Here is a 13,064-nt window from a genome sequence, read left to right as displayed (position 1 = left end):
GTATATATATTTCAAATGGTCCCTTTAAATATATCTTAATTAGTTCATATTCACAAATCTCTCCCTGTCATTCCATTTAATGATTAATAATGTATTTGACAATTATACATATTTATTGGAGTTGTTCTACCATCACTTCTAATTTGTTCAAAATTCTAAACTGACTCTTTAAACGTTCGTCAACGTCACCTATGGTCTCATTGAATAAGAAATGATTATGATGATCATTCAATAAAGAGAACTTATGAAATAGACTTTTAAGATATTTTTGTTAAGTATTAACACAAGGGATTAGAATTTGATATGATTTAGAGTGCAAGAAAAAGTAAATTAGTATGAAATTGTACATGATACAAAATGGAAGAGTCACAAACTCAAATCCCTCCCACCCATTTATATCTATATATTTACATATGGTAGTAAATAGAATCAAATTAAATTACAACATATTATATATCCACATGATTATAAACAATATAAATAGAAGTATAGAAACATACCAACTAGCAAGCTCTAGTGCTTTCTCTATCTTTTCTACTATTCAAAGCTTCAATCTCTAACAAAGAAACACTTAGGAAAGCTGACATCTAAACCAATTTTTTTTCCCTTGAAAGATATTTTCCAATGAATTTGAGTTTTTTTGTAACCCCACAAGTGACAAAAGCAAGAATGAAAGTGCATTACTTTTGTAATTGTAAGCTAAAAAGGGGTTGCTTTAATCGTGGGTTTGGAGTGATGATTGAGGCAATACAATAGAGTGAGTGAAGGAGCATTAAAATTAAAGGCAATTTCATCAGCTTTCCAAGCAAAGTTCAATATCTTGAGCTATTCTTGTAGCATCCATTGAAGCTCCAAGTAACCCTCTCTTTGTGAACCCAACTGCATATAGTCCATTTTCTCCTTTCCATCCATTTGGAAATTCCTTCCTTGGCATCCCATCTTTCTCATTAAACATATGCCTTCCCTGTCCAAATATATCAATATAATGCACCTATTTTAACTTTAATTATCATAATAATTACTTAATCATGCATCTCCACAATCATCATTACTTAGCATGCAACTCTCTGTCTCTCTACCATGTATGGAAAAAAAATCATATTTAGTGTCAAACTTAACATAGTTCGTTCAACTGTCTTATGTAGAGGATGTTGAATAAAAAAAAAAAAAAAAAAAAATCTCATCATTTAATACACAACTAATGTCCAACAATTATTAGAGAAGAAGCATAATCGTTAACATGCAAAATGTGCAATACTAATCTAAGTATAACTCAATTGATTAAGACATTTTCGATTAATTTTTTTTTCCTAACAAAGCAACTAAAGAGAGAGAGGGATCAATAGGTGCTCTGAATATATATCTTAACTAGGTCAACACATTCTTGGCACTATCATCATGTCCCTCACCCAGTGGAATGATTAATTGTCACAAAAGAGTAGTTATATGAGAGTTTAGATACAAAATGAATTTGTTGTTAGGTAAGGAGTGTTGAGGGTCACATATTGGAAAATTTAGAGACCTTCGCAGTTTAAGATACATAAGTTACTTCTCTTATTACTCGTAAAGTCCAAATAATTATTTGGTATAAAATTGAGGTCCAACCCAAGATTTTTGAACTAAAAAAAAAGGCCATGTTATACCGCATGAATTACTCTCTTCGATGGTTTTGAGATGAAATTAAGGAAATTAATTGAAAAGTACTAAACTAAAAAAAAAGGAAATGGGATATGCACCTTTAGCCAAGAGGGCACATTACTTTTATAACCAGTGGCCAAAATGACAGCATCAAAATTTTCGACGCTGCCGTCGACGAACTCGGCGGCACGATGGGTTAGTCTTGTAACTCCTTGACGAATCTAAAAACCAAATAAAAATCTGATTAATACATTTAAAATATCGTATATGAATTATTGTAGAGAAAAAAACAAGAGGAGAATCTGATTGAGAATTAATGAAAGCAACGAATTACCTTAATTTTGCCGGATTTGATTTTTGCAAAAGTGCCAACATCTAAAACAGGCGTCTTGCCAGAGAGATTCTTGAGCTCTAAAGGGCCAAGTTTTGGACGATGAAGCCCCAATTTAGCTGTATCTCCTAATATCAAACGTGAAACAAGAAGAAGAAATTGATCCACTATAGGCATAGGAAGCCATCTGAGTAAGCACATGGACAATCCAAATGTTGATCTTCCCAATATCTCATGAGGTAAAATGTGCACCTGCATAAAAAAAAAAGGTCAAAAAGTTTTTTCAATGATTAATAACCATCGTAGCACTAGATAAGAGAGACTTAAAGTTAGGATAACTATTTCCAATAATATGGAACCTTTTTTGTGAAACAAAAAAAAAATTATGAGGATACTTATGTCCAAAATGGATAATATTATACCATTGTAAAGATAATCAAAGTGTTCGTTGTCCCTAAACAACTATAATAGAAAATAATACACGAACTCCATTTTGTATTTTTGCATAGGGTGTTCTTAAAAGAGTTTATTCTATCGTACTGATCAACTTAAATATAGTTCAATTGGGAAATACAATTCTTTCATTAACTTACCGAATTACGAATGACGAGATGAGGTGACGCATTGAAGTTACATAAATCGAGACAAACTTCCATACCAGAATTACCACAACCAATAACCAAAACTTTCTTCCCATGAAACACTTCACCCGTTTTATAAGAGCTAGTATGAACGACAGGTCCTTCAAATATCTCCAACCCTTCAATTTGAGGAACAATCTGTTCAGCATTTTCACCAGTTGCAACGATCAACCACTTACAAAAATACTCAACAATAACCTTATTTTCGTCTTTAACTGATTTCACTTTCCAAAACCCACATCGCTCATCCCGCTCTGCCCTTATAACCGTGCTATTAAACACGGGTTCCAACTTAAAATAATCAGCATAAGCTTTCAAATAGCTTAAAAATTGTTGCTTTGTTGGGTAAGTGGGGAAATTTGAAGGGAAAGGCATGAATGGGAGTTGGCAAAATTGCTTTGGGAGATGCAAGCGGAGACGATCATAAGTCTTGAATTGCCATAATGAAGCTATGCATTCCGCTCTTTCAAGGATCAAACTTTGAATACCCTTTTGCTTTAAACATGCGGCGGTGGCTAGCCCCGACGGTCCGGCACCGACTATGAGAGGCCCTTGAACAAAAATTTGACTACGTGGGTCGGCTTGGTTTTGGATGAGCGGATCATGAAGTCTTTTGCCTTGCAATTCTTTCCAATAATCGTCCATTAAAGGATAGAGGAACTGATGTACAACTTATAAGAGGGGTTATTTGTTTAGTATATTGGCGGGTTTTTTTGGCATACTTTTGTAGTTTATGAAAGAAAGGTTGGATTTTGATCTATGAACATTGGAGTTATTGGGGGGAGGTTGTTTTTATTTAAGAAAGAGGAGAATATGGTAGGGATTTCTTTTTTTCTTTTCTTTTCTTTTCTTTTCTTTTTTTTTTTTTTTTTGAGATATATGGGGAATTTTGGATAGTGGCAAAGTTGTAATTTTGTAGGATGTTAGTTGTTTTTATGAGCACAATAAATGTGAGGAGGAATTTGAAAGACGATTTCATGGAAAAGAATAAATGTTGTAGAGGTGGTGGAGTGTTCGATGTAATAATATGTAAGAGTAAAAATATATTTGTAATTACCATCACCGAACAATTATGGGGATCAAATCTAGTGACAAATTATAATTGGTAGATTTATAATACTGGTGCTATATTAGAGGTAAAAGAATAAAAAAAAAATAACAGCAAAAAAATTCAAAAACTTCAACTATAAAAGTCTTTTATTAAAAAAAAAAAAAAAAAGAAAGAAGAAAAGAAGATACTTTATCGCAAGTATGTACATTTGTGAGAAACATAATGAAAACATGTCAGTTAGGGCTATAAAATCAAGATCAAAACCTTCAAGGTGCTTAACTGGAAGGCTTTTCTCTAACTTTTTATTGCTTTCACTTTTGTCTTGAGTTGTTCTCTAGCTCTTCTTGTACATATTAAGCTTTCTATCTCTTTGAATGAATGCAATACTTCAAGCGTCGGGGTGTTAGACGACCCATAGGAGCTGTTTGGGGGCCAACATGAGATGATATACCATGGGTTGGTATATCGTCTCAGTGTTTAGAGGCTCATTATCCTATCTCACCGATTTTAATTATTTGTGGGCTCATTTTCGGAACGTGTTTTATTTTTCACCATCATTTTCCTTCTGTGTATTGTATGTCATCGTTTCTCTCAACCATACTCGATCATGCTTGAACATATTCGATCATACTCGATCATACTCGTGTATTTTGCACGTTTTCAATATTATGCATTATTAGTTACCTCATTTATTAAATTGTCCACTAACTTTAGTAATGACTGTTCTGATTGTTTGTTGATTTTATTAATAACTTTTTTGATTGTTTGCTGATTTTGTTCTACTTGCATATTTCCACTACCCATTCAACCACTTCATTAATGACTCAATCAATTTATTTTGTCAATCCGGTGAATTGTTTAAATTCGGTTTCTCCTTCTCTAATTTCTAATGTTTGGTTTTGTTATTTTCATATTATTAAGTTTCTAACTTTTGGTTGTTTGGTGAATGATAGGATGCCTCATTGTATTTTGATCTAGTAACCCGTGTACTCCATCAATATTGTACTTCATGAAGTAACGTAGGTACTTCTATATTCGAACTAGTTCTCTTCCTACATTATAAGTATTTCTAGATTTTTTCTAACTTCTTTTTATTGTTTTGTTATGCAACCCAAACTATATGGAATATTCAATTAGTTTGAGATTGGTGTGTTACTTTTTTTTTGTATTCCCCTATATTCCATTTCAGTTGTATTTTTTGGTGTTATTAATTTTGGTGTGTTACTTATACAATGGATATATTACACGGAATGTTTGACATTTTTTGGTGTTATTAATTTTTTAATTTTTTTATGAGTATTTGCATTGTCTTCATTTATTTTTAATGTTTACATGCTTCTTAATATTGATGTTACCTAAGTTACCTCGCAAAAGTGTGAGATTTTTATTTTTAGAAGATTGAACAATAGAAAAATAGCTTAATTAATTAATAAATATAAATATAGTACTTAGACTTAATAAATTTCAATAATTAATATAATCATTTTTAATTATTTTAATATAAATTATCAATGTAATCATTTTTAATTATTTTAATATAAATTATCAATGTAATCATTTTTAATTATTTTAATATAAAATTGAACTGTATACCATATCTTGAGATTGAAAAGAATAAAAAAATGCAATCAATGTCTTATTCCAAATAGGATGGATACAATAATTGAATTATAAGATTTAAAAAGAAATAGTGTTCATACAGACAAATTATTATAGAGTACAAAAATTGAACCAAATAGCACCGACATAACAACTCTGTACACCCAAACATAGACATATAAACTCAGACATAAAAACTCTGTGTAAGAGATTATCAGCATGCAGCGAAAGCAACATGGATCAATAAACACTCTAATTCATTAATTTTGGCAGAAACTAAAGCATGCTCATCTAACATAAGAGAGTTTGAAGTCATATCTTTGTAGAACTCCTCAAGATCTTGATTCTCAGATGCTATCTTCTCCGAAACTTGCTATGAACCACCTCAAGATCTTCCTTGCTATCCTCTTGGAGCTTTAGAATGAGTTGAAGGACTCAAGAATAGCTTGAACAATAAGAAACTTGGAGTGAAGCTCACTGCAACAACCCACTTTGAAGAACAATTCTTTAGCCCGAATTTTTCTGTAAAAATCCTTTGAATGCATACCTCAATTCTACTTCAATCTTCTTTATTTATTGCAGACTATCATGTAAAGAAAAAGGCTGCATGAGATGCAGCTCATGTTTGGATTTATTGAAGCAAATGTGAAATGGGTTTTGCGTGAGCTAGTTGAAGATGATAATGGAAAAACTCATTTTTCCATTTTGTGTGATTTTTTTCAATTTCACAAAAAAAACCCAAATGATTTCAAAAAATCAATATGATTTTAAAATTGAAAATATTATTAGTTTTGTAAAATTAATTTCATAAATTAATTTTATAAATAATTATTTAAATAATTCAATTAATTCTAATTAATTTAATATCAAATATTAAATTAATTTTACACAAATCCACCTTCATATATTTAAATTATATTTAAATATAAATTCTCCTATTCCGTTTAATTCTAATTTGAACGTTTCAAATTATCTTAACATGTTACTTTAAAGCTAATCCATTTACGAGCTAGTAGGGGGACCTTGCGGACCTACAGATCATGGGCTCCAACGATCAGAGATTAATTGGCTAAACTCATTATACCGAATTAACCCCCATTCGTTAACTAATGGGTCACTCCACTAAAGCCCATAGTTGAACTTCCCTCACTGGAGATATATTATGTCCACTTGATATAACCATGATCAGTAAGTCGATCATTCACAGGTTGTTCGTAATCATAGCTAGTCAAAATCACCATTTTACCCCTATGAATACATCTCTTAAGTTCCTATTGACCTTCTAATGAACAATTTTGATTCATAATACCTATGAATCAAGTCATTTCTCTATCAAGAGAAGGCGGCCCCTGATTGTTCAAGACCTGGAATTAGTACTTAAGAGAACAACCTATCTGCTAATCCTAAATCGGGTAGGAGTGAATTCCATCTTGCAGGGCTATGTCTCCAACTATTCATCTGGTCTTATCCTCAAAATGGAAGGCTTATTGAGCAGTGCTGTTGAACTACTTTCATCTATACAGATCAAAGGATAATCTCGAACAAACAGGAGTTCATAGCTAGCTCAAGATTAAAATTGAGTTAACCTAGGTTACTAAATAATGAAATAGTCAATTTTAACAGTAAATGATCATTATAAAGAAAAGTGACTATTTTCGTGGTCCAGTCTATATGCAAACTCATTGCATAGGATGCCTCCACTCACATGTCTCTACATGAATGATTTGTGGATCACATTATTTGTACTACTTACAAAATGGACCGCATCCAATCGTGTTACCAGGATGAGATATCCAATTTCATCCATATACTTATTAGACCATTTAGGCTATATACTTTTAACTTGATCCTATTTATGTCACCACATAAAGTTAAAGTATTCACACTATAGCTATGGATATGTTTATTGGATTTTCATAATAGAATGCGAAATCAACAACTTTATTGAATAAGTTACTCAATAATATTTTATTGATAAATAGAATGTTTAACACGAATGCGAGTTCTAGGACATTCCCAACACTCTGCACACCCAAACACAGACATATGAACTCAGACATAACAACTTTGCACACCCAAACACAGACATATCAACTCAGACATAAGAACTTTGCACACCCAAACACAGATATTAGAACTCCCGAGACATCAGAACTCCCCACATCCTATATCATCTCAGCGCCTTAAACAACCCTATAAGGTTGAGACATGCAGCTAGGCTCAATGGGCCTTGCATGAGCCAAGTAGTGTGGTGTTTGAGGTGGCACCCCAAGGAAACAAAAGGCAAGGACGCGATATACCTGAGGTAGAGGCAGTCGGTGGGTGGCTGACACCTTCACAAGCCATAGGGTGGCATGACCGACAATATGCCTTGACACACAGCTAAGCCGAGCGGGCCATCGACAAGGGACACGAACACCAACAGGTCTGGGTGGACGCATGACATGTCGGGATAGGCGTTGGTGGGTGCAATAGGCATTGACACAACTGGTCGGACGTAAAAAATGAGTGGGTGCTAGGAAGGCACTCGCATGCAGCTAGCACACATGGATCCAGAAATTTTGTTGATGGGGGACTTTATATAATTTAGTAAAAATATATGTAATAAGTGGGGCTTAAACTTGGGTCTAGAGGGGGCTGAGAGGCAGATTTACTACTAGACTAACTAGTGATTTTGATACTTTGTCAGTTTTTTGTATATATATTATTTAAAGAGCATAAAGTTAAGGAGGGCTCAAGCCCCCCCGAGCCCATATTAAATCCGCCCTTACACACGGGTGCTAGGTAGCACACACACCAGGCAGCGTACGCATGGGTGCACAGGTGTGCACAACAGATAGTGTGGCTGGCGAGCAGACGCATGCAGAGGCTGTGTTAGCAGAACGTTATGTGGATGACGTGAATTGTTGAGACCTCATCTCTTCTCCAAACTTCGTAGGTCATTTCAAAGAAGGAAAATAATCAAATGTATGGTATGCTGAGAAATTTGGAGTGAGGAAGCTTGGAGTGGGGAACAAATTAAGAGTTCCTAAGGTTAAGGAAACATGACTTGGTCATTTAGTACTATCAGTGAGGGGAGTTACTTAAGGCTAAAGAATAGGTAAAGTGGTTTTACTATTCTTCGGTAGTCCACTTCCCTAGGTATCTCAACTACTCTTTAAGAGTAGAAGAAGTTATTAACGGTAATTTATATAAATAGGGGGTGACATCCATACTTGTAACCATCCCATTCATTCTCACACTTTGGTGATTGTAATTATTCTTAGAGTGGATAAAGAGAAAATCAAAGACATTTTATCCCTTAGCAAACGTGGTGTGTTGTTGTGTGGTGAGCTTTACAAGTATTCTTCAAGAAAATGTGTCCAAAGCGATCCTAGAATGTGAATAGGTTGACTAAGAGCAAGAACTACTTAGGTCGCACAGTGGCAAGAACAAATTTTCATTCTAAATTTTAACCCGTGACAATTGGTATCAGAGCGCGGTTTTCATTCTTGTGCAGAACAAAACCCTATCGAAGGCTCGAAAATGATCGAACGAATGAGAGATTGTGTTAGTTGTCTAGAAGATTATATTGGTGTATTAGTAGAGGGCATTCCATCATTCACGGACTTGGTGACTCAACCCAAAGGATGGTTTGAAAAAATTCAAGCTTCTTTTATTAATTTTATGGCGGAACTCGAAGGACGCCTTAACACAATGTTGGAAGATGTATCTTCTTACTCAACTAGCATTAGATTAGAAGTTGATAAATTGAAAGCAGGTGTGACCGAAGTTGAGGAGCTTGGCATTGTGAAACGAGGTTTGACAAAGAATGTGACTGCTACGAAAGTAAAGATTCCTGAGCCTAAAGCATTTAGTGGTTTAAGGAATGTTAAGGAGCTTAAAAATTTTCTATGGAATGTAGAAGAATACTTTAAAGCCACACATATCTTGGAGGAAGGTAAATTGGGAATGGCAAGCATATACCTTTTTAGGGACGCAAAGCTGTGGTGGCATACACGTCTTCAAGATGACAAGGATGCAAGTAAACCTAGAATTGCTTCATGGAGTAGCATGAAGAAAGAACTGAAGGATCAATTCTTGCCTTACAATAAGGCGTTTACTTCAAGGAACGTATTTAAAATGCTACAACATTCAGGAATAATAAGGGAGTATGTTAAGGAGTTTAGCTTATTAATACTAGATATTACTACAAGAATTTTTGTTTTTCGTAAAGAAACTTTTCCCGACGCCAAAAAAAATGTTGGGAGAGCCGATTTTTCCCGATGCTTTTTGTGGCGTTGGGAAAAAGATAATCTCTCGATGAAAATTTTAATAGTGTCGCCTAAAATCGATTCTCTCGACACTGTTCTCTTGGACGGTCGACAAAAACCACGTTAGAAAAAGATTTGTTGGCCTCTCTGATGCTAAGATTGTGGCATCGGAGATAATGTGTATCCGAACAATATAGACAAGGTGTCGACTTAAAAAAAAAGGTTGGAAAATTTAATTAAAGCTATCTTGACGATAGTTCAAACTACCAGCGGGAGAACATACTTAGCCCAACGATTTTACAAGCATTGGGAGAGGGTCAATTAAAACCTTTATCTTTTCCTTCTTCCTTTTTTCGCAGCCGTCACCCGAGACACCTGAGAGCTTTCTTTCTTCTCCCTTGTTTCTTTCTTTCTTTTTTAGTAGCTGCCCCAAGCTGTCCGGAGAGGCCATCCCATGACATCCTTGTCGGAGAGCCCACTTCATCCGATTGGTGTTGTTGGTCATGGTGCTTCTTCACTTAATTTCTTGGATTCGATAGTTTTACGCAGTAAGTTTGTTGAGATCCTTCGTTTCTACTAATGGATTGGATTTTGATTTCGTCTCATTCACGATTGAGTTTGTCGAAATTGAAAATTTTCATTTGACGCAATTTTTTAATTATAAATTTTCATTGAAAATTTTTGTTCGTTGAATCTTTCGTTTCTGCTCGACGTTTGAATCATTCATGTATTTGCATTTCTCTTTTATCATTTTGTGGTCGCCTGTGAGTATAAAAAAGAAGCCTTGGCTAGAAAAGAAAAATGAAGTTCCTAGAAAATGAAATTGTTTTGAAGAAAATAAATGTGAATTATAAACGAGGTAGATGAAAATTTTGTTGGAAGGTAGCGAGAGTTATTATCCACTTAAGAGAGTAGTGATTGAAATCATTTAATCACAATGTTTATTCATGTTGGATTTTTTTTAGTGCATTATTTCCTTGTATTCTTCTTGATTTATTCTGTTTGTATTGTAGTTCATATTTTTATTCACACTAGACAATATTTACTTAGTTTAAGTATTCAATCAAGTTTCATTTTCTTCTATAGCTTATGTTCTTCAGAACACTACACTGTTCCTTCCATCTTTACCATATTAGTTTAATTTGTTCTTTAAAGAGGTTTGTGGTTTTATTTTTTAATCTTTAAAATTGTGTTAGTTTGATTCGTTCTCCAATTTCTTGTAACTTCTAAAATCTCAGCTTTTAATTCTTTACTATTCGTTAAATTCTACTTTTGGTCTCCCATAAAACTTAGTATAAATTTTTAACATAACTTGGTATAAAGGTAAATGCATAGTTATGTTTAAGTTTAATTCTAAATTGAGATTTAAGTTCAATAACTTCATATTTGTTTATGTAACTTTGGCTACTTCTTCTTGTATCATGCTTTTCTATTTCATTTTGACATTTTTCTTGTTTTATTGGATTACTTTAGACGTTTCTTTTTTGTTCAATTTCTAAGCAATTTTTTGAATTCAGGAATTAGAGGGAATATGTAGGTGTTGAATAATCTGCTTTGTTTATTTTAGCTACACTTAGCTTCGGTTTTGATTCTTATAAGTTCAATTATTGTGTGTGATTTTCTCCTTCATTTTTTGAAGGATGATTAGAGAAATTCACCCAAAAAAGAAAGAGAATGATAACTTCTTGTAATAAAAGAAAGAGAACCTTAAAAGAAAATTTTATTTTGAAGGATGATTGGAGAAATTCACCAAAAAAGAAATACAAACAAGAAAAAAATGAAATGAAATTAAAAGTATTAATATATATTTTAACTTGGATATATTATTTGTGGTCGAATATTGTTCTTAAAGAAAATAACTCTTCTAACAAAAAATTAGCACTTAGAAATTGAAAATATGTGTTCTAATATAACTAATTGTCTAAATCATACAAGTTCAACTTATTACATATATTATTAAGAATGGATAAACAGTAGGTTAAGATAGGAACAAATTATCAACTTAGTATGCAGAAGGAGTAACCCGATTCCTTAAAGTTACAAAACTTCATGTCAATAACTTTGGGAAAACAAAATGTCCATACAAAAAATTTATGAATGCAATGTGGAAGCCAATAGATGGAGTTGAACGACATTTATTCACTAGGGGATACGAGAGTCACACATCTCAATCGACACATAATGATGGATTAAGTACGATAGAGATGAATGTTATAGATGAAGAAAATAAAATTTTGAATATTATAATTTATCTATAATGTCCAATTGCCAATATAAATGAAGAAGATAACGAGAATGAAATGCACACCAATGCCCAAGAAATGTAACAAATGAAACACGTAACTTGTAATTCTCAACCCCTAAGGAAGAGAAATTCTCTCAAAATCTTTCCTCTCCATCTCTCTTAAATCTAAGATCACAGGCTCACACACTCTTGTAATTCTCAACCCCTAGGAGAATACGAAGTTCTTACTTTTGGTGGTGTTCAAAATTGCAATTTGGTTTTGATCGTGATTCATAAGGAGGAAGATTTGTCCATGACTGATCAAGAGGAAATTCATGAAGAATTATTGGGCTTCAAGGGTAAATATGACTAAATGCTTAGCCTAACCCCAGTAGTGGGGTTCGTTACTGAGTATTTTATACTCATTCTTTCTCATGTTTATTTTTCAGGTAAGGATAGGAGCTCACTTGCGAATGACAAGTGGAATCCATGATCGAACCACTAGGACTAGTCATATGCTTCCGCTCATGTTTTCAGGATTTGATGTTTAAAAAAATTTCTAGTCTTGATGTTTGAACTTGAAATTCTGGTATTTACGCTTTTGAACTTTTTGGGAGAATTTTCAAGTTTTGTTTTATGGTATTAAGGGGTACGCTATGAAATAAATTTTAGTTATTTACTTTTATTAAAGTTATTTATGTCATAGTATTTAGTTGGTTTTTACCAAAATATGGAAAATTGTCGATTTGAAATGTATGCATGCATGTAGTAACGACCTAGTATAAGTCCTAGGGAGCCGACTCGTTCAGGTGGCATCAGAGCAGAACCTCTTCCAGTAAGATGTGGTCTGGGGATGAACCAAGTGGAAGCTGGTGGGAATGTAATGACCTGAATTTAGGAGGGGTACATGAATGAATCGATATCACATATGAATGAGAAGGATCCTAAGGATATGAAAGTGTGGTTAAGAAAGACTTAAAAGAATTTAAAGTTACTAACAAGGTGCACCTTCCTCTTTGGTGGTTCAATCATAAGAACTCCAAAGTTAAGCTTGGAGCAATCCTATGTTGGGTGACCTCCTGGGAATTTCCCTAGGATGCATGTGAGTGAGGACAAAGTATGTTGAAAGGACGCAATATGGTGCACCTAGCTATCCATTTGCCCTATGAACAAAAGTTGCGGATCCAATTAATTATAGATGGATGTACCCTATCGAAAGATTGAAGAAATGATTTAGATTTCCAGAGAATGAGATATGTGGTGAATTTCCAATATTTAGACAAAATGCACAGGAGCATCAAGGGTAAGGACATTATCGAGAGAAGAG

The 13,064-nt window shown here is 33.7% G+C and overlaps 1 protein-coding gene across 1 annotated transcript; it reads right to left on the bottom strand.

Moving 5' to 3' along the window:
* Positions 1-307: 307 nt before the first annotated feature.
* On the bottom strand, positions 308-3,465 carry LOC120071690 (indole-3-pyruvate monooxygenase YUCCA2). The gene is made up of 4 exons (XM_039024070.2): positions 2,563-3,465; positions 1,973-2,221; positions 1,737-1,859; positions 308-964 (listed from the first exon to the last, which is right to left on the bottom strand). The coding sequence occupies exons 1-4, from the start codon at positions 3,253-3,255 to the stop codon at positions 794-796; spliced, it is 1,236 nt and encodes a 411-aa protein (XP_038879998.1). The 5' UTR covers positions 3,256-3,465; the 3' UTR covers positions 308-793.
* Positions 3,466-13,064: the final 9,599 nt, after the last annotated feature.

This window comes from Benincasa hispida, chromosome 2 (assembly GCF_027475165.1).
Source record: "Benincasa hispida cultivar pf3 chromosome 2, pf3_genome.v1.1, whole genome shotgun sequence".
NCBI classification, from domain to species: domain Eukaryota; kingdom Viridiplantae; phylum Streptophyta; class Magnoliopsida; order Cucurbitales; family Cucurbitaceae; genus Benincasa; species Benincasa hispida.
The sequence above is the reverse complement of the archived record's forward strand: the minus strand, read 5'-3'. Positions and strand labels throughout refer to the sequence as shown.